The sequence below is a fragment of the Bos javanicus genome, chromosome 14 (genome assembly GCF_032452875.1).
Source record: "Bos javanicus breed banteng chromosome 14, ARS-OSU_banteng_1.0, whole genome shotgun sequence".
NCBI lineage: Eukaryota > Metazoa > Chordata > Mammalia > Artiodactyla > Bovidae > Bos > Bos javanicus.
This window is the reverse complement of record NC_083881.1, coordinates 64,241,510-64,262,512: the sequence shown is the minus strand read 5'-3', so window position 1 is coordinate 64,262,512 and position 21,003 is coordinate 64,241,510. Positions and strand designations below refer to the sequence as shown.

The window sequence follows — 21,003 nt, the reverse complement described above, 5'->3', positions numbered from 1 at the left end:
ACTCGTGACTTATAGTCCTGCCTTACCTCCCCACCTGGTCCTACTGCACTTTGGAGAAAACTGTTGGAAAGATCTGTGTTGAGTGGGCAGCTTTTCTCTGGTGCTTCTTCTCCGTGGTCGCTAGGGACCCACCTGTTGGGAAGAAAAGAAAAGATACTGGTTATTGGATCTAGAGTGGAACCCGATGGAACCGTGGGCATTCAGGGCATGGTCTCCATCCTGTAAAATCAGGTGTGTCCCTGGGAGCCCTCCAAGCCTTTTCTCCTGCTGCACAGCCGCCTGGTTGCACATCACTTGCTGCCTCCACATGGGCTCCTGAAGGCTCTTCTTCCCTGCTTTTGTCCGGCTAAGTCCCTTCTTACCTTTAGGAGAGAACGTCCCATGATCCACCCATCTCCCCCAGCACACGTGCCCCTCAGGCTCCTCTCCCTCCAAGCTGTGCCTTCTTTCCATATTATCTCTTTTCATAAAGTTCTTTTAGATTCATTCCACTAAGAGTTCTGGGAAGTCAGGGTTGTGTTTTATCCAGCTGTGCTGTTGCGGTACCTTGTACAGCAGGCATCCTCAGTAAAATTGTGTGGAGTGAATGCATTCTCCAGCAGACCCTGTGCTGTGGGTTTCTGCTGTTAATTCGCCCATCCTCTGCCTGGGAGTCTCTGAGATGGTTGGGAAAGTAGGATCTTCTCCCCGGGTTAGAAGTTCTTGTGAAAAAAAGTGGGCAGACACCTGAAGTGTCTGCCAGAGACAAGGGGCCTGTGAAGAGGTGTTTTAGGAACTCTGGTTCATAGTGATAGACTGAATGGGTCTGAAGGGAGAAATTTACGTCCAAGAGACTGGGATCATTCATATTTCTGAACCTTCTACATTTTTTACACTTAAAAAAAAATTGAAGTACAATTCACATAACAACTGAATTTACTATTTTTAGGTGTACAATTTAGTGGCCTTTAGTACACTCACAGTATTGGACAGCCACCACCTCTAATAGTTCCAAAATACTTCATTCCCTTCCCCCGCAAAGGGAAACCCCCATTAAGCCCCTGATTTGCTTTCTGTCTCTGTGGATTTACTTATTCTGGAGAGTTCATATAAATAGAAACATGCAGTGTGTAGCTTTTGTGCCTGACTCACATAGCTTATGTTTTCAAGGTTGGTCCATGGTGTGGCATGTGTGATGATGTCATTTCTTTTTATGACTGAGCAATATTCCACTGTGTGGATGTGTCGCACCCATCCATCTGTTGAAGGACATTTCGGCTGTTCCCACCATTTGGCTATTGTGAATAGCACTGCTGTGAACATCATGTGCAAGGTTTTGTTTGCATACCTGTTTTCAGTTCCTTTTGGGGTATTCCCAGGCATGGAATTGGTGGATCATACGGTAATTCTGTTTAGTTTTTTGAGAATTGTATTGTAATTTTTAGTTGTACTCAAGAAGGTGCTTTTACACAGATTGACTTTTAAGACTCATTCATTTTTTTAATGGAATGGTAATTGCTTATGTATCATTTTATGAGAAGGTGAGGAGGCTTTGTCTGGTTTTGGCATATATATTTTCTGTAAAATAGTCATTAAAAAATTTCACTATTCCTTTTCATGAACCCTGTATTTATGCTTGCTTTTCCATCTAAGCAGCTTTTTTTTTTTGGAAAAAAAAATTTAAACATATATGCTTATTTTGTTTCTTCCATTAACCATATTCCTCTTTTCCTCTCCAGGAATCTCATATGTTACATTTCCCTGCATATACTTATTTACTCCCTGGCAACACATCATCTCTTTTAAGCTGCTTCTTCCTTCCTTTCTGCTGGTAATACAAGTTTTGCTTGAAAATTCTTTTTTCTAAAGCGTCCTTTTCTTCTGCTGTGGTGGGTGGTTATGCATTATTTTTCAAAAAAATATTTTTGCACTAAAATATGAAATGTGGCTATCATAACCAAAGATCACTGTTGAAATTTAAGTTTATGAAACTGTAGGGAGAATGTATGTATTATATTTGGCTGTATATAAATATAATTTTTTCACATAAAAAGTACTACTGAGTTAACTAATTTGAATGCATTCTACTAATTACCAGTGACTTTCTCAGTCTTGGGGAGCACCTTTTTTTTAAAACCAGATTTATCCCAGACATAATTTAGTTTTGTCTTAAAATCTAAGTATGATACTTTGTGTGTTTAAAATGATGCAAAAGTGATAATCAGGGGTGGTAATCTGAATATTATTTATAGCCATTAGCAAATGTCATTAATACAAGGGTCCTTGTAGTAGACTCCATTATCAAATTCTTTCATCTTTATGCATATGAAAAACACAATGAGTGGATCGTTTTAGAGATGAAACAATGTAGGTAAGAGTATCAACCGTACGTTAATGTTTCAAGAAGAAGCACTATTTCATTTGACAGCCACTCCTCATCAGTTTTGGGCTTCCCAGGTGGCTGCGTGGTAAAGAATCCTGCCAGTGCAGGAGACACAGGTTCGATTCCTGGGTTGGGAAGATCCCCTGGAGAGGGGAATGGCAACCCACTCTTGCCTGGGAAATCTCATGGACAGAGGAGCCTGGTGGGCTACAGTCCGTGGCGTTGCAAAGAGTCAGACATGACTGAGCAACTAAGCACACACGTACACGCCCTCATCAGTTTCAGCAGCCAGTCCTGTGTGCCTATTTTTAGTATACAGTTTGGGCATAGCCATTCTAAAGTACTTCTGTTAAGTCTCAAGAGTGATAATCACTTTAGCAATTATATGAAATGTTATGTGGGGCACATTTCTTCTAGGCTTCCTAAATTTTAGTTTTATACTTTACTTTTTTAAAAAATTAAAATTTTATTGCATATACATTTAAAAATTTCTTAAACCAATTAGAAGTGTCTTCATTTTTTCTTTTGATACAAAAAAGATCTAAAGTTATATAGTTTGGAGCAACTTTTAAAAGTCCTTTCAAAGACAGTTTATGTGGACAGCATATAGCTCAAGTTGCTGTGTTTTCTACAGGGAAGTATACAAATGCATGTTGTTGTTCAGTCGCCAAGTCGTGTCCAACTCTCTGTGACCCCGTGAGCTGTGTAGCATTTGTAAGTTTTACCTTGATGTACCCTTCAGTAATATAAAAAAGCAAACTGCATGATCGACAGAGAAAACTGATTTTATTTTTAGGATAACAAAGATTTTGATCGCTCTGGATGGCCCAAACTGGCGGGAGAAGCTGCCGCCCATTCCTGCTGTGCCCACCTCCACACAAGTGCGGGCTTGGCGGCCTGCAGCAGAGACGCCCCCAGACCAAGTGGGAGATTCCTGTTGCCATTCCCAGCCGGGCATGCCAGGTAGGGGAAGCCTGCACTCATTTCTTCTGAGGGTTATTGTCAGCTGTGCATGTTATTTTCTCAGTAGAGCGGGAGGGTAAGTGCGTGATATCAGGCGTCAGACCTGGGTTTAAGTTCAAGACCCTGCTCTCCCTCTGTCTAACTGCAGAGTCTTAAGGAGTTGCTGCCCACCTCCAGTGTCTTCATGTATGTGAAAGGGGGAGATGTGAGTAACTGTCTCGCGGAGTTATGCTCAGGAATAAGTGGAGATATGCATATGGTATTCTCAGTACAACGTGCTGCCTGTGTAAGCGTACAGTAACCTCTTCATAGAGTTGGACTGTAAAGAAAGCTGAGCACTGAAGAACTGATGTTTTTGAACTGTGGTGTTAGAGAAGACTCTTGAGAGTCCCTTGGACTGCAAGGAGATCCAACCAGTCCATCCTAAAGGAAATCAGTCCTGAATGTTCATTGGAAGGACTGATGTTGAAGCTGAAACTCCAATACTTTGGCCACCTGATGCAAAGAAGTGACCCATTTGAAAAGACCCTGATGCTGGGAAAGATTGAAGGTGGGAGGAGAAGGGGACAATGGAGGATGAGATGGTTGGATGGCATCACCAACTCAATGGACATGAGTTTGAGTCAGCTCTGGAAGTTGGTGATGGACAGGGAGGCCTGGCGTGCTGCAGTCCATGGGGTCACAAAGAGTTGGACACGACTGAGTGACTGAACTGAACTGACTGAACCTCTTCATAAAGGTTGTTATTGTTTAATCGCTCAGTAGTGTCCGACTCTTTGCAACCCCATGGACTATAGCTCCGGCTCCTCTGTCCATGGGATTTCCCAGGTAAGAATACTGGAGTGGCTTGCCAGTTCTTCCTCCAGGGGATCTTCCTGATCTGAGCATTGAAACTGTATCTCCCTCATTGCAGGTGAATTCTTTACCACTGAGCCACCAGGGAAGCTCCTAATAAAGTTTGAGTCAGCATTATTATTAATAATAAGAAAAAGAATTAAGTAGCCATGTGGTTCTCATCATACCATGAATGTGGTGGCAAGGCTAGTGTAATGAAATTGATGTTTTTGAAAGAGTAAAGCCTTATAACATGTATCTTAGCGGGACCTCCTTCTCCCTTACATCATAGTCGTTCAGGTCCACAAGTGCATCCCCACAGTGCCCACCTCAGCACTTTGTGTAGAGTGTGTAGTCAGTGTGACTTCACACTGGCCTTCTGCCTGAAAGCCAGCTGAGGCTCCGTTTCTACTGCCTGCTTAGGGACCCATGTGTGTCTTTGTTGGGCTTCGTCTTGCAAAGCCCCTGAGGTTCCTGAACTGGCATGTCCCGAAGGCTGGTGTTAGACCCTCACCCTTTTCTTTGCCTAGAAAGAAGATCTGCCAAGGCTTTTAAATGGGCAGCAGTCCCGGGGAAGCTGTGGAGATCTCTAGTTTCTAGAGTCTGTAATCAGTGGGGACTGGCACAAAGTATTTGGTCAGTAAAGGGTAGCTCTTCATTATTAATAACATGCAAAAACTAACCATGCTGCAGATATGTGCTAGCAAGTCATGAGCACAAGAATAATCAGTTCTTTCTGTTCATATTTATTAGTGAGACTGGATTCCACATTCCTAAAAACAGTGTGGGAAGAAAAGCTTGAGGAAAAATTTTCAGCAAATTAGAGGGAAAAAATCCTCTGTAATAATCTGTTTTAGAGCTTATATAGACGCCAAGATTCATGGCGAGTGTCATTTGGCTGCATAGTGTGAGATTTTTTGAAACATGAAACATTAGGCAGAAATATTCTGTGATTTGAAATAAGGGATGAAAAATTAATATTCTTGCCATTTGTGCAGAGGGACAAATAAGGTTATCATTTATATTCCAAGTTTATACTATAAATTCAGTGCATCTATCAGGATCTTTAGAGCACAGAATTTAAAAATATATTTTAAAATTTAAGTTATGGATTTTCATTTTATATCTACTCTATAAAGTTAATACATAGATTTAAAAGTTTAAATTTTAATATTTTATGTATGGTAGACAACCTTGGTTGCAAGTCACAGAAAATCTGTTGACTTATAACTGTAAGGAGATAGTTTTGGCTCAAAGTAACTGAAAGGGCCTGGGCAGGCTCCAAAATCAGGCATGATTTGTCAGCGCTCAGGGTATGGCCAGAAATACAGAACTGTAACAGTTTTAGACTTAATGACTGCACAGATCAGTGTCCAAAGAGAGAGAGAGACACCACTGCTTTTGGTGGTATTAATTTAAGGATTAGGAAATACATTGCCCTAAAGATCTAGCTTTTTTTAGCCTGTTGTTCTGTAGGCTAAACTGTCTTGGTATTTATTCTAATGAGTCATATGCTCTTTCCTGAGCCACTCCCTCAGTGATGAAAAAAATGCCCTGATTGACTTAGACCCAAGTTCTGATTGGTGGGGTCAGTTTCCCCTGGACACGTGGGCTGAGTAGGAGAGGAGTGAGAGCTGCGTGAATATCGTGGTACCCTTAGGAAGAAGGGAATGGATCCTGAGTGGAGGGTCATGCTCACGGCAAGATAATAGGCAACAGTAATAGTTAGGACTCTCTGATTGCCAGTAACAGAAAACCCAACAATGAATGTCTTAAGCAGAAAAGGTTGTTCATTGGCTCCCCCCTTGTGGAAAAGTCCACAGGTAGGATAGCTGCCCGAACAGCTAGATTCAGGGCTCAGAGGTTATTCTTGAGCTCTCTGTCTTGGCATCTCTCTTGCTCTGTTGACCCCATTCTCAGACAGATTCTCCCCTTGTATTGCACAATGACAAAATAGCCTTTTATCCTCATGTTCCACAGGGAAAAGCAAGAATTACCTTAGCAGAAGCTGCCACAAAAATCTTATTGTCACTTATTGGCTCTCATAGGTCCTTCCCTGACCAATTAGCTGACTGTGGCCAAGGGAGTATAATGTGCTGGTTAGTAAAGCACTGCTGCTGCTGCTGCTGCTAAGTCGCTTCAGTCGTGTCCGACTCTCTGCGACCCCATAGACGGCAGCCCATCAGGCTCCCCCGTCCCTGGGATTCTCCAGGCAAGAACACTGGAGTGGGTTGCCATTTCCTTCTCCATAGTAAAGCACAGATTACCCCAAAAGGTAGGGCTGGGGTGAGGTTTGCTTTGCTGAAACCACAGGAGCAGAGAGGGGAGGAGGTGTGGTTTTTCCAAGGAAACTTGGACTGTTGGAAGAAGTCTAATTAAGGCTTTAATGGGTTTGTTCATTCATTTTTCACGACATAGTTACCGTCTCCAGCAGAGAGAAGGCATACCAATATGGATAAAATGATACAATCGCTTGTATTTTATTTTCTAATTTGAAAAAACTGTGTCGTCATTGTGTAATCAAACTTTTACTTGTAGCCAATTTATCTTTTTAATTCATATACAACATTTTGTTCCATTTAGACTTTAGCTCTGTATGGTTTGTGGTCACTTAGTTTACAGTATACTTAAAGTTTTGTAGAGGTGCTTGTATGAATAATTCCACTTTTTGTGTGTGTTCCATAGATGAAAACGTATTTAAAACCCTTAAAGAAGAAGGAAATCAATGTGTAAAAGACAAAAACTATAAAGATGCCCTTAGTAAATACAGTGAATGCTTGAAGATTAACAACAAGGAATGTGCCATTTATACAAACAGGCAAGTTCTCTGCCACTTGCTGTATTTCTTATGTTGGTATTTTTGATGAAAAACTTATAGACTGATTAATTGCCAAAATTTTTTCCCATGACTCTGAGAATTTGGTATATATAGTAAATTGTTCTAAGTGAGTTTTTTTTTTTTTTTTTTTAAGAAGTAAGGCCATAGGAGAGATTGAAAGCCTGAGGTGTCTTGGTATCTTGTTGCTGGGAGGGCTGACACGGGCTGTGTTAGGGTTCCTGCTCAGCCATGGCTGGCTTGGCTGGTGCTGCCCCTCTCTCCCTGGTGTGAGGCCTCCCTGCCCCCCCCCTCCCTGGTGTGAGGCCTCCCTGCCCCCCTCCCTCCCTGGTGTGAGGCCTCCCTGCCCCTCCCTCCCTGGTGTGAGGCCTCCCTGCCCCTCCCTCCCTGGTGTGAGGCCTCCCTGCCCCCCTCCCTGGTGTGAGGCCTCCCTGCCCCCCTCCCTCCCTGGTGTGAGGCCTCCCTGCCCCTCCCTCCCTGGTGTGAGGCCTCCCTGCCCCCCTCCCTCCCTGGTGTGAGGCCTCCCTGCCCCCCTCCCTCCCTGGTGTGAGACCTCCCTGCCCCGCTCCCTCCCTGGTGTGAGGCCTCCCGGCCCCCCTCCCTCCCTGGTGTGAGGCCTCCCGGCCCCCCTCCCTCCCTGGAGTGAGGCCTCCCTGCCCCTCCCTCCCTGGTGAGAGGCCTCCCTGCCCCCCTCCCTCTCTGGTGTGAGGCCTCCCTGCCCCTCCCTCCCTGGTGTGAGGCCTCCCTGCCCCCCTCCCTCTCTGGTGTGAGGCCTCAACCTCCAGAGTGGGACCGGGAATCAGCTGTCTTGCATGCTAGTGTCTCCAGTGCCCCTTTCCTCTTGAAGTACTGAGGGCAGGGTCCGTGTCTTCTCGAGTGTAGTCGGGATGAGCCGAGTGTTCCAGAACGCTGCTCACGTTATGGTGAAAAAGGTAGTTACCTGGAATACAGTGATTGGGGATTTTTTAGGTAGTAGAGAGTCTTCAGTGACAAGGACGAGTAAGGTATGGTTTCTAAAGAATAGTGACTCGGCGTGGGGTTTTGTAGCTGTTTCAGAAAATGTTTTAAACTTGTCACTGTTTTGTTTTGGCCATGTTTTCCTCTTTTTGGCGACCTTCTTTTGTGAAAAGTTCTCGTTCTAAACCAGCAGGTATTTTTCTGCCCATCTCCTGTTCGGCCTTTGTGGTCTTGGGCGTCAGTGGCCTCTTAATTTTCCCCAGAGACTGCCTCCCCTCTCCTGCTCGCATGCCTGGCACTCCTCTGCTCCCTCTCTAAGGTTTTCTTTTCTTTTTTTTAAGCCTTTTCTTTCCCTGCTGTTCTTGGGTTTCTAAAGGTGTAGATCTCTTTTTCGCTTGAATATCCTCTGGCCCATTTCATATTCTCCCCAGCTCCATTTACCACCTTCCAGTTCTGAGCTCCACATCTCTGTGGACATGAGTTTGAGCAAGCTCTGGGAGTTGGTGATGGACAGGGAGGCCTGGCGAGCTGCAGTCCACAGGGTCACAAAGAGTCGGACACGACTGAGCGACTGAACTGACTGATCTCTGTCTCTGAGCCCTGGACCTGAGCGCCGCCGCCCTGCCTTCTGTGCTCATGATGGGTTCTCACCCCTGACCCACGCCTCCCTCGTCAGTCCATGCAGCGCAGGTGTCCTGACTTCTAAACTCTTCTAGGACTTCTAAACTCCTTTCCATCCCCCCTCCCATCAGTCCTGCTCTGGCTGTCACCAACTCCCCCTCACCGTCTGCCGCACCCTCCCGGTGTCCCCGGCCCAGCCTCGTCCCCTCCGATTCTCCACTTGGCAGCTAGAGTGAGACCTTCCCCAAACACAGTGAATGGGTCCACCTCTGTTTAAAAACCCATCGTGCGTACCAAGTCGCTTCAGACTCCATGGACAGTAGCCCGCCAGGCTCCTCTGTCCATGGGATTCTCCGGGCAAGAATACTGGAGTGGGTGGCCATGCTCTCCTGCAGGGGATCTTCCTGACCCAGGGATCGAACCTGTGTCTCTCACGTCTCCTGCATTGGCAGGTGGGTTCTTTACCACTAGCACCACCTGGGAAAACCTTAAAAACCCATCACCAGACTCCATTAAGTGCTGGATAAAGCTCAGCCTCCTGCCAGGCCCTTCCTGTCTGGCCTCCGCTTCCCCAAACCTCCCCTACATCCTGCCATAGGTAGCGCCAGGAGCGCCACGTTCTCTGTCACTGTTGAACTCTGCGGGGCTGTGCGCCCTCCCTCCATCTTAAGTCTCAGCCCGGCGCCTTCCCATTGGATAATACTCGCTGCGCACGTACTCTGGGCTTCAACTTGAATGTCCCTTCTTCTGGGAAGTCTTCCCTGACTATCTTTTCACTTCAGCTTCACCACGTCTGAAGAGATTCTCAGCTCTGTGTTCCCAGAGCATCCTTTACAGATTTCATTGCATTTGCTTCTTTTGATAGACTGTCTCTTCCCCTAGACTGCAGCCTCCTTGAGGGCCTGGACTGTTTTGATTGCAGTGGTATCCCCAGGGTCCCTAATTCCAAGTATTGCCAGAAAATGGCATCGCTGGAGAAAAAAATGTTAGGTTTCAATTGCAGCAGCTGTGGTATAGAAACAGACTTATTTAGTTATTTTCTGATTTCTATTAGCTGCCCCAGTTTATGGATATGTTGTTTTTACCTTTGATAATGCTGAGTTCCATTTCATTACACCAGAGCCCTCTGTTACTTGAAGCTGGGCCAATTTGAAGAGGCAAAGCAGGACTGTGACCAGGCCCTTCAGATGGATCACGGGAATGTGAAAGCTTGCTATAGACGAGCCCTTGCTCACAAAGGGCTCAAGGTGAGGAAACCTTCGTTTTCATATGTCAGGGTCATCTCTGAACAAATCACATGCTTTCGATGAACATAAATTACAGGCTTGAGGAATGGGTGTGGCAGTATCCTGGGGTTTAAGCCTGGTTCCGTACTCACCAATCCTGAAATCTAGGAAGATGCCGCAGATTTCTAAGATTCCTTCCAGCTCAAGAATGAGGATTTATTTCCTGGTTTTCTAAGGAGTGTCGTTAGTTAGAATAGGTGCACTTTAAGGGACAGGAATGTTTGCTGAGTTACTGAAGGCCCCCGGCAGTGCTGCTGGATTCCTCGGGCAGAGGGCTGGGGTTGTCTGTGGCGGGGCGGGGAGGAAGGAATGGAACAGAGGCCGGGAGGTTCATGTGATTTGAGCCTTAAACTGGCAAGTGGTCCCTAGGAGGCCATAGGACCGCATTCTTCTCCAAGAAAACCACACCGTTATTTTCAAAGACAGTTTATATAATTACACTTTTCTTGACGCTGCTGCTTCTGTGTGGAAAACTGAAGTGAACATTCTCATTTGTAGAAAATAACAACACAAGGAAAACTCAGAACATCCTGGGAAATAGCATTTCCTGCAATGGTATTTTTAAAGAATCTGATTAAAGTTTAATACAATGAAGTTCACACATTGTACAGGTCATTGACTTTTCTTTCTTCTTTAAATTTATTTTTTAATCGAGATATAATTGACATTTTATATTAGTATCAGATGTACAGCATAGTGATTTGATCTTTGTATGTATTGTGAAATGATCAGATGATCACAGTATGTTTAGTTCACCATACAGCTGCTGCTGCTGCTAAGTCGCTTCAGTCGTGTCCGACTCTGTGTGACCCCATAGACGGCAGCCCACCAGGCTCCTCCGTCCATGGGATTCTCCAGGCAAGAATGCTGGAGCGGGCTGCCATTTCCTTCTCCAAGTTCACTATACAGTTAACACATTTTTTTCTTGTGATGAGAACTTTCAAGATTTATTCTCTCGGAGACTCTCAAATGTACAGTAGGCTATCATTGCCTCTTGTCATCATGCTGTACATTACATCTCCATGGCTTATTTCGTAACTGAAATTTCATACCTTCTGAACATCTTTGACCATTCTGCCCATCCTCTACTCCCCAACCCCCACCTTTCCTCTGGCAACCGCTAGTTTTGTTCTCTGTTTCTGTGAGTTCAGGTTGTTTCTCAGTGTTGGGTTTACTTTTTTTTTTTTTTTAGCCAGGTCTGGGGACTGGCTCAGAGGGTAAAGCGTCTGTCTGCAAGGTGGAAGACCAGGGTTTGGTCCCTGAGACCTGGGTTCGATACCTGGGTCAGGAAGATCCCCTGGAGAAGGAAATGGCAACCCACTCCAGTACTCTTGCCTGGAAAATCCCATGAACGGAGAAGCCTGCAGGCTACAAGCCCATGGGGTCGCAAAGAGTTGGACACAACTGAGCGACTTCATTTTTTCATTTTTTTCTTTTTTTGGATTCCACATATAAGAGATCATATGATAATTGTCTTTCTCTATATGACCATTTTTACTTAGCATGATGCCTTCAAAGTCCATCATGTTGTCACAAATGGTAAGACTTCCCTTTTTAATGGCTGAATAGTATTCCATTGTGTAGATATACCACATTTTCTTTATCCATTCGTTCATCGATGGACACTTAGGGTGCTGTTGTGAATAATGCTGCAGTGAGCATGGCAATGTCTTTTTGAATTAGAGTTTCTGCTTCCTTCGGATAAATACTGGGGCCGTGTCCCGCATTCTGTCTCGGGTGGCTGTGATGTGATGTGTGCGGTGCAGTGTGATGAGGGAGGGTGTACAGCAGGAGGGAGAGGTTTGAGGGCAGAGTGTTGACCTTACTGAGTTTGAGAGAATTCTTTTAACTCCATAAAAGCTAGGTTTTGTTGAAAGAGGGTGGTCATGTTTTTTGTGTCCTGTATCAGATAAGGATGTGTGCTTGTGTGCTCTGAGCATTCAGGCTTTTCTAGAGCCTAGATCCCCTCAGATTGCAGTGGAGTGACCCCGGTACTGAAGCAGGATGACCCGTCACGACCCCTCAGCCATGCTGCTGCCCTCCCTCCCCTCCCCGGCCCTTCCTTTTGTTATAAAGGATACAGATGAACAGCCAATTGAAGAGGTGCAAAGGGCAAGGTCCAGAAGTGTCCCAAGTGTAGGAGCTTCCACCCTGATGAAAGTGGGCCGTGTTACCCTCCGGGATGTGACTGCCCCATTCGCCGGCCCAGCAGCTCCGCAGCGGCCCTGGATTCCCAGTGCCCAGGCCACCTGACCACCACCACCATGCGCCCCCCAACTCCTCTTTTTTTGTTAACAACATACTCATTTGTAAACTTCGCGTAAAGATTTCCTAGGGGGTGTGTGGCACCATGCGTTAAAAGAGGCTTTTTGAAAGTTTACTCAATTGTTTTTGAACTTAATGGATTGGGTCCATGAGGCAGTCATGATCTGTGTGACTCATGAACTTCTATATCAAGATTCCAAACTCTTAGAACAGGTTTATCCCATACTGGCTGCCTCACTGTTTGAAAGACTGGAATTTTGTACTTCCTTGGAATGAATTCTGGAAATTGCATTACGATGCAGAAAGAGAATCCCAACTTTTAGTAATCCTACCCCGGTAGAGTATGAGACTGGCAGCTTGTTTTTCTGGTTTGATCTCTCATAGTTTTATCTATATCCCCTGTGGTTTGAGTTATGTGCCAAGTGAATTTAATTTGAGTATCTTCAAAGGCTGCTTATAAAATGCATCAGAACTCACACTTGGACTGGCTTCCTCTGTATGACTGCTAAGGAGGTGGCCCACGAGCCCACAGGGAGCAGGGCCTTGCCTGTGCTTCTGAGCTAAACTCTGCTTTCTCAGATATTTTATTTGTTTTCTAGCTGGCTTAAATTTTTTTTTCCTTGTGTGCCAGGTTTGAAAACTACAGAGTTTTCCTTCTTTTTTTTCCTATATAGTTTTATTTTTGGCTGCACTGGGTCTTCATTGCTGTATGCTGGTTTTCTCTAGTTGCAGAAAGCGGGGGCTCCTCTCTAATTGTGGTGCGTTGGCTTCTCACTCCTGTGGCTTCTCTTGTTGCAGAGCACAGGCTTTAGGGCACGTGGGCCTGGTAATTGGAAAATGGGCTCAGTCGCCTCATGACACGTGGGATCTTCCCGGACCAGGGATCAAACCCATGTCCCTTGCATTGGCAGGCGGATTCTTAACCACTGGGCCACCAGGGAAGTCCAGGGTTTTTCTTACTGTTCAGCTGTTCTTCATAGGAAAAGATAACTGAGCATCTTGGGTTTAGTTACAGTTTGTTTACTCTCTCAAGTGCCACGCGTGTGCTGGGCTGTGGGAGCATAGAGGTGGTGAGACATGTAGCCTGCCCTTGGAAATTGACAGCCATCCAGGGACGCCAGCAGGCCCAAAGTATCAAAAACAGTAACATTATCTAAAGTAATTGTTGTTATTGTAGTTTAAGCACATTTATTAATAGTAAATATTGTCACAAACATATGTGATTTATCTTTTTTTTTTAAGGCCTACTAAGGTCTGACATGACTGAGCGACTTCCCTTTCACTTTTCACTTTCATGCATTGGAGAAGGCAATGGCAACCCACTCCAGTGTTCTTGCCTTGAGAATCCCAGGGGCGGGGGAGCCTGGTGGGCTGCCGTCTCTGGGGTCGCACAGAGTTGGACACGACTGAAGCGACTTAGCAGCAGCAGCAGCAAGGTCATTAGCGTCTCTTCCTGTCCTCCTTTTTTGCTGGAGCCACTTTCCTCTGTGTGTGAGCTCTGCCCTTCCCTCCAAGGGCTTGCTTCCCTTCCAGTCTCCTTTGCTCTGACAGGCAGTGTCAAAGGAGACTCCTGCCCCTTGTTAGTATCTATCTCAACCCTTGCTTTTCTTACTTGCGTAAATGATGGTGCCCGCACGCTTACTTTATTTATTCGTCTATTCCCTCGTCTTATTATTGTTTTCCCTCATAAGACATGAGCTTCCATGAGGGCCCAGGCCCCGCTGTCTGCTCCGCCACCGTGTCCCAGCCCACAGCACACGGAGCACCGGTGACCCGTCTGGTCTGACACTGTGTTGACCCGGCGGCCTCCTCTGTACCCCCCACCCCATGGCCGTCCGGCTCTTCCTGCTCTCGGGCCCTCTCTTCACACTGCCTGCCTCTGTTTATCATTTATCAAAGTGTATTTCTTGCTTTCTTAGGTTTTCTTCTAACCAAACAGATTGGTTCTTTAGGCACAAGCTTTCCTTGAACTGATGGAAAAAGAGTCACATCCACGCCTCGGTGGTGACCCTCCATTTCCAAGACTCCATATTCAGGCCTCTCCCTTGAGCTCCACAACTGTCCTCACACACGCCTTCTGCTCATTGCTGCCTTGATCATCTCAAAGATCATCTTTCTGTGCCTCGGTTTCCTCGTCTTTAAATGGGGACAGTAAAAGTTAGTATTTATCCGGCGGTTGTGGGACTAAAACGCGGAGAAGGAAGACTAGTCCCCCTTCCGCCTGCCCCGCCGCCCACCCCCGTGCTTTTCCACATGGTTCCCTCCCTGCTGAACACCCGGGATGGAGACCCAGGGCCACTTGTTTTCTTGCAGCAGGTTCTGACTGTGCTCTGGTGACACACTGCTGTGTGCAGATTGGTTGTCAATAGTACCAATATACTATATAAGTGAAGTCACTCAGTCGTGTCCGACTCTTTGCGATCCCATGGACTGTTGTCTACCAGGCTTCTCTGTCCATGGGATTTTCCAGGCAAGAGTACTGGAGTGGGTTGCCATTTCCTTCTCCAGGGGATCTTCCTGACCCAGGGATCGAACCCAGGTCTCTTGCATTGCAGGCAGACGCTTTACCCTCTGAGCCACCAGGGAAGCCCGATGTACTATACAGTTCGTAAATAATTCACCTTTTTTAAACAATAAGTTAGAGCAGTTTAAGGCTATCCCTTTAAGCACATCGCTCTTGCTCTGGTCTATTGCTGGGTGGAGTGGGAAGGGCTGTGTCCTTACAGCTAGTCCCCCAGGAATGTCACATAACCACTAACTCATTTTACCTGTGCTTCGTGTCCAGTGCATGCTATTATTATATGTCACGAATACTTGGGATTCTTCGCCTCCTCACAGAATTACTTTTGGCTTAATCAGAACATGAGTCTGGTCTATAGTTCTGGAATATGGCCTCTCACCAGCGGGCTGATTTTGTGGTGTCCTCTGTCACCATATTCTGTGCAGTGTTTGGTTAAACACAACACTTTTCATTTCCTTCCACCTCTCCAAGGTATTGCCTGACTCTTTATGGGAGAATAAATATTGACTCTAGCCTGTCTGGACAGTTTACAGCTCCAAGGGTGTTATGGAATAGGATATTATGGTAACAACTAAGGTTTGTCCAGCTCTTTGTAGGTGTAAGCCACTCACGTTTTATTAATTCATTTATTACTTGGCACAGCCCTGTGAAAACTAGAATGAAGAATCTCTTGTTATTCCTATTTTAAAGATGAGAAAACTGAAGCTCAGAAAGGTGATGTGGGGTCTAGCTCAAGTTTTTGCTGCTAGTAGGTACTGATACGAGGCTGTTGCTTCTTTGATTCATTCATTTAGCAGACAATGCCTGTGTGTCAGGGACAGTGAAAGCTATGGTGATACAGAATTTAACTTCTGACTCCAGATTCTGTGCTCACTCTTCGGTGTTACGTGTGTGTGTGCTCAGTTGCTCAGTCATGTCCGACTCTTTGCGACCCTGTGGACTGTAGCCCACCAGGCTCCTCTGTCCATGGGATTCTCCAGGCAAGAAGACTGGAGTGGGTTGCCATGCCCTCCTCCAGGGCATCTTGCCGACCCAGGGATCAAACTTGAGTCTCGTGAATTGGCAGGTGACTTCTTTATCACTGAGCCATCTGGGAAGCCCCTGTTGTGTTACGGATTATAGTATCGTAGCCCAAGACTTAGCTCATAGGCCTGACTTTATTACTGTGGTACTAATGGGAACCTACTGTGCATGCTCTGTGTACTTATCTCACCAGTCTCCCTTTCAGGCTCATCTGTGCCCCTTCTCCTTTTATTTATGAGAATTATTTTCTCTGCCCTCCTGCTTTCAGAATTATCAGAAAAGTTTAAACGATCTCAATAAAGTTCTCCTGCTAGACCCAAGTATTGTTGAGGCAAAAATGGAACTGGAAGAGGTAACCAGAATCCTTAATATTAAGGATAATACAGCATCATTCAACAAAGAAAAGGAGAGAAGGAAAATTGAGATTCAGGAGGTACGTGTATTTGATTATCTCTGAAAGTACTCTTTGGAGATCCTATACTCATGGGATTCTGAGGTCATATTCCTATGAATTTTTAAAATTCTGTGTTTTTATCCTGGTAATCAATGAAGACATTTTAACAGATTATAATGACAAAATTTTTCTTTTGTTGTGGTAAATGGCCATTGCATTTCCACCTTGGATTTAAGAACCTGTTGGGTGTCTGCATTCTTTCTTTCTGTGCTCCCCTCCCTCCATGCCACCTGGCCTGTGGTTTTATTGCTTCCATCCAGGTTGCCCTGTGAGCCTGTGACCACTGAGCTTTGCTTCCTGATTGACCTGAAGAACCCTAGAGGACTGATTCAGTTTCAGCGTCCTGCACACCACACCCAGAGAGGTTCCTGATCAGTTCAGACCTTTTTAGTATTTGTAAACAAGATCAGCCTCATCAGGGGTCCTGGACCACCCTAGAACCAAACCTGCCTTTGTGATTTCAGATAACCCAGTGCCTTGTGTTGTAGCCTTTAGTGAAGAATGTCAGCTCGTGGATCCCTATGTATTCATGAATGCTCATATCAACCTGTCTATCATCTTACATTTCCACTAAGAGTAGGAGGCTAATACCTGAAAGAAGCAAGGGAGTTTTTTCCCCACTAAGGAGGGAAGAAAAAAACTGTTTTTAAGAGAACTGAAAAATGTAAGTTCACGTCCCTATCAAATATAAGGAAATAAGTAAATATAAAATCTGTCATGAAGAAGAGATATAAAGTTGTTATAGGTCTTCTTTTACACAGCAGCTTTTACTCATGGAAAATTATAAAAATTTCATGGTCATATTCTCAATGTCAAAAAAAATTTTAAACCTTAAAAAAAGGATACTTTTATGAATGGATGCTTAGACTTTAAAACTTCTCTTCCTAAAAAATAAGGAGATTTTATGATTTATTGCAAGTTATATGTTTTTCACTTAGAACTTGACTAAAATACAGCCCATGGTGTTTTTCAGTTCCTTCCTGTTTTAATGAAAGTAACCTGGGGGTGTGTGCAGGCACTGCTGTCTGGGTCACGGTGTAATTCTCCTCCTGCAGGTGAGTGAAGGCCATCAGGAAGAGCCTGAGAGGACCTCGAAGGAGGTGCCCATGGATGGCCTTGCTTCTGAGAAGGGGAACACCAGCAACGGGCCACAAGAGCTCTATGAGAAACCGCTGATCTCCAAGCCTAACAATGCCTACGAATTTGGTCAGGTTATAAACGCCATCAGCACGAGAAAAGATCAAGGAGCCTGCGCACACCTGCTAGCCATCACTGAGCCGAAAGATTTGCCAGTGTTGTTAAGTAACAAACTTGAAGGGGACACATTCCTCCTCCTCCTCCAGTCTCTGAAAAGTCATCTTATTGATAAAGATCCCTCCTTGGTGTATCAGCATCTTTTATATCTGAGCAAAGCAGAAAGGTTTAAGGTAAGTGGCAAAAATATCTCATTCGTGGAGATAGATTCTTTTAGGGTTCTTATAACTTTAAAATGTTCATTTATAAGCTGATATAATTTTTTCCCTTATTGCAGATGATGTTGACACTAATTAGCAAAGGCCAAAAGGAGCAGATTAAGCAGCTCTTTGATGACCTCTCAGATGCACCAAACAAACATTTTACTTTAGAAGATGTACAGGCCCTCAAAAGGGACTATGATCTTTAAATCAAGATAACGGTTAGATTTCTTCCATGTATGTATGTGTTCCGGTAATGCCAGTGAGATGGTATTGTAATAGAGCTGCATGGATAAAACCTGGCTTAGAAAAGATCCCTTGGTCTGGACTATAAAATATTTTACTTATTTTTATACACAGAACACATATATTCTACAATCTGCTTTTTATTAGTTGTAAATATTTTCTTATGTACCAGAACTAACATCTTTATATTTAATAATAAGTATATTTGGAACTTGTTAAGATGCATTTTAATTTATATTATACATTTTCTCTTAATGACTTGTTAAAATTTTGAGTTAAATTCTACTTCTTTGGGCTATGAAGCAGTCCTCTTAAGTTTGATAGAAATGTCATTTCTTTATAGTTCATTTTTAAAAGTGAAAATCATTAACAGTGATCATTACATCACCTTTATTTTCTGCTAAGATATATATAAATCCCATTTTATATTACTTGTGGATGACAGGCCTCTAAGATGAAACACAACATTTAAGTCTATAATATGAAATGATTATTAAATAAACTGTGGTTATTTAGAGCTATAAGAGGAACCTATTTTTTTCTGATATGGAAGTATTGCCTACTAATTAAGAGCAGAAATTGCCAAAAATTCTATTACTAGATTTTTAAAGGCTGGTTTCCCTTATGTGTTGTTGATATAAGCAATAACAGAACCAGCACTGTATAAAATCAACCAAGCCTGCGTTTCTATTTGAATTGTCACTCGCACATTTCCCCCAAACATTTTAAATTACTTCTCCATCCTTTGTCTCCTCCTCCTTTAAGCATGATCATATTTATTCCCTTAGTGCAAAAGGGAAAATGAAGAACTCTTTATATTGAGAGCTCACTTGTTACTTGGGTCAAAGTAAAGGTATTTCTTACAATAAAACATTCAGGTCTCTATCAGTGTGCTGTCATTTATTCCTGTAGTCTTTGGTCAGTTCTCTCTTTTCTGGAGCATTTTCTTGTTCTTCAGAAGAGCAGATGAAAGAAGACTATTACATTCATTATTACCATACCCATTATTATTTTATCTAATATTTAATAATTAAAGAATATTTAAAGTGTTGTGGGGAAATGGTTTCAGACTGCCATTTTTCCTTAAAATATTTATTTATTTATTTACGGCTGTGCTGGGTCTTCATTGCTGTGCGGGCTTTTCTCTAGTTGAGGTGCACAGGCTTCAGCTTGTGGGGGCTTCTCTTGTTGTGGAGCAGGGGCTGTAGGGCATGTGGGCTTCAGTAGCTGTGGCTCCCAGGCTCTAGAAAATCGGCTCAGTACTTGTGGCGCATGGGCTTGGTTGCTCCTTGGCACATGGGATCTTCCCAGACCAGGGATCCAATCCACGTCTCGTGCATTGGGTGGGCAGATTCTTTACCACTGAGCCACCAGGGAAGCGCCACCCCCCCCCCCAATTTTTCTTTTAAACTATTCTTTCCTAAGTTCATAAATGAAAATCTACTGTGATGGGTATTTAACTCTAGTCTTCAAGCAAAAAAAAAAAAAAATAGTTTTCTCCTTTTGAATGATAGTTTTTTTGTATAAGCAAATGAGGGAGTGTGTTAGTAACTGTATAGTAGAAAGATAAAAAGGAAACAGGTACATACCGAGTACTGGCTGCAGGGGACAGCCTCCCCCATGGAGGCGTGGGAAGCAGTGGGCCGTCCCAGCTGTTGGGGTCACACCTGGAGACACTTGTTTCTCTGCAGCAGCACCAGCAGTCCAGAGGCGGCACTTCCATGACGGAAGGAAGGAAAGAGGAGGTGAAGGAAGCAGGCAAGAATATCAAGGGCATGAAAGGAGCACAGTTCCTGCAGACTGCTTCAGAACTTCAGCAGGAAGTCTGCCCATGAGTCTCTGGGAGTACCACTCAGGGATCTCTCCGCTGGGTCTGTGGGCATCCCCAAGTGCTAACCCCACACCCCCTCCCATTCTGTGGCATGCCCCTTAGCGTGCAGACAGTGAGAGCAAGCCCAGTAGTTGGAGGATTCGCAGAAGAGTGGACCAGGGTGTGCAGGTAAGAGAGAAATTGCAGTTGGAGCTGTATATAACACTACCTTCTAGAAAACAAAAGAGAGATTTCCAGCAGCCACTCTGGTGAACTCTAGGAACAATAAGAAACATCAGAGTTCCTCCACAAGGCTGAACAAGAAGAGTGGAGGAGGTCCACCCATTCAGAAATCGAGGAAACCCCTCATATAGCAATACCAGCGATCAGTACCAGTACCCCAGTACCGTCTAAAGGCAACCAGTAAAGACTTAAGGAGAGGTCTGCTACTTCAGATACAGAAGCAACAACACAAAGATACAAGGAACATGAAAAAATCAAGAAAATATATCACCCCCAAAAGATACCAATAATTCTGCAACAACTGAGCTCAAAGCCTCAAAATACTCTGATGTAGCTGATAAAAATGTCAAAATAGCTGTTTTGAAGAAAGCTACAGGAAAACTCAAAGATAGCTTAATGATAATAGGAATTAAAATACATGAACAAAATTAACTCTGCCAAGAAATCACAAAAAAAGAATAAAACTCTGGAGCTGAAAATTTCAGTACATGAGATAAAGAGTGCACTGGACAGCCTCTGCAGTAGTGCATTTCTTCCAACAGTAAATGACTTAGGGGATGAGAATTTTTAAATAAATCACAATTTAAAAAGCAAAGAAAGCATGTATGATCTATGGGATTTGAGAGAAGATATATGCTAGGAGAATTGGGAATCCAGACGGGGAAGGGGACATAACATTTACTTAAATATTAGCTGAAAACTTCCCAAACCTGGGGAGACTTGGACACCCAAATTCACAAAGCTAATAGATCACCCTGTTATCTAAATGTGAAAATGCCTTCTTCAAGACACACTGTAATGAAATTACTACAAATCAAAGCATCTTAAAGGCAGCCAGGGGGTTAAAAACGTGTAACCTACAATGGAGAAGGAAATGGTAACCCACTCGAGTATTCTAGCCTGGAAAATCCCATGGACAGAGGAACCTGGCAGGCTACAGTCCATGGGTCACAAAGAGTTGGACACGACTGAGCGACGGAGTATGAGTATAACCTACAAAGGTACATCCATTAGATTAGCAATAGGTTTCTCACCAAAACCTCAGTCTAGGAGACAGCAGAATTACATATTCAAAGTGTTGAAGGGTAAAAAATGCCAACCAAGAATACTCCATATAGCAAAGTTATT

General features: G+C 44.2%; 1 protein-coding gene across 2 annotated transcripts in view; it reads left to right on the top strand.

The window, feature by feature from the left end:
• Positions 1-18,707, top strand: part of SPAG1 (sperm associated antigen 1) — a 90,896-nt gene extending 72,189 nt beyond the window's left edge. For both annotated transcript variants that reach the window (XM_061438355.1, XM_061438356.1), the window contains 6 exons: positions 3,159-3,325; positions 6,845-6,977; positions 9,694-9,820; positions 15,937-16,101; positions 17,178-17,549; positions 17,654-18,707. In XM_061438355.1, the coding sequence (XP_061294339.1) occupies positions 3,159-3,325; positions 6,845-6,977; positions 9,694-9,820; positions 15,937-16,101; positions 17,178-17,549; positions 17,654-17,785 (1,096 nt within the window). In that variant the 3' untranslated portion in view covers positions 17,786-18,707. The remainder of the gene's footprint in view (positions 1-3,158; positions 3,326-6,844; positions 6,978-9,693; positions 9,821-15,936; positions 16,102-17,177; positions 17,550-17,653) is intronic.
• Positions 18,708-21,003: the final 2,296 nt, after the last annotated feature.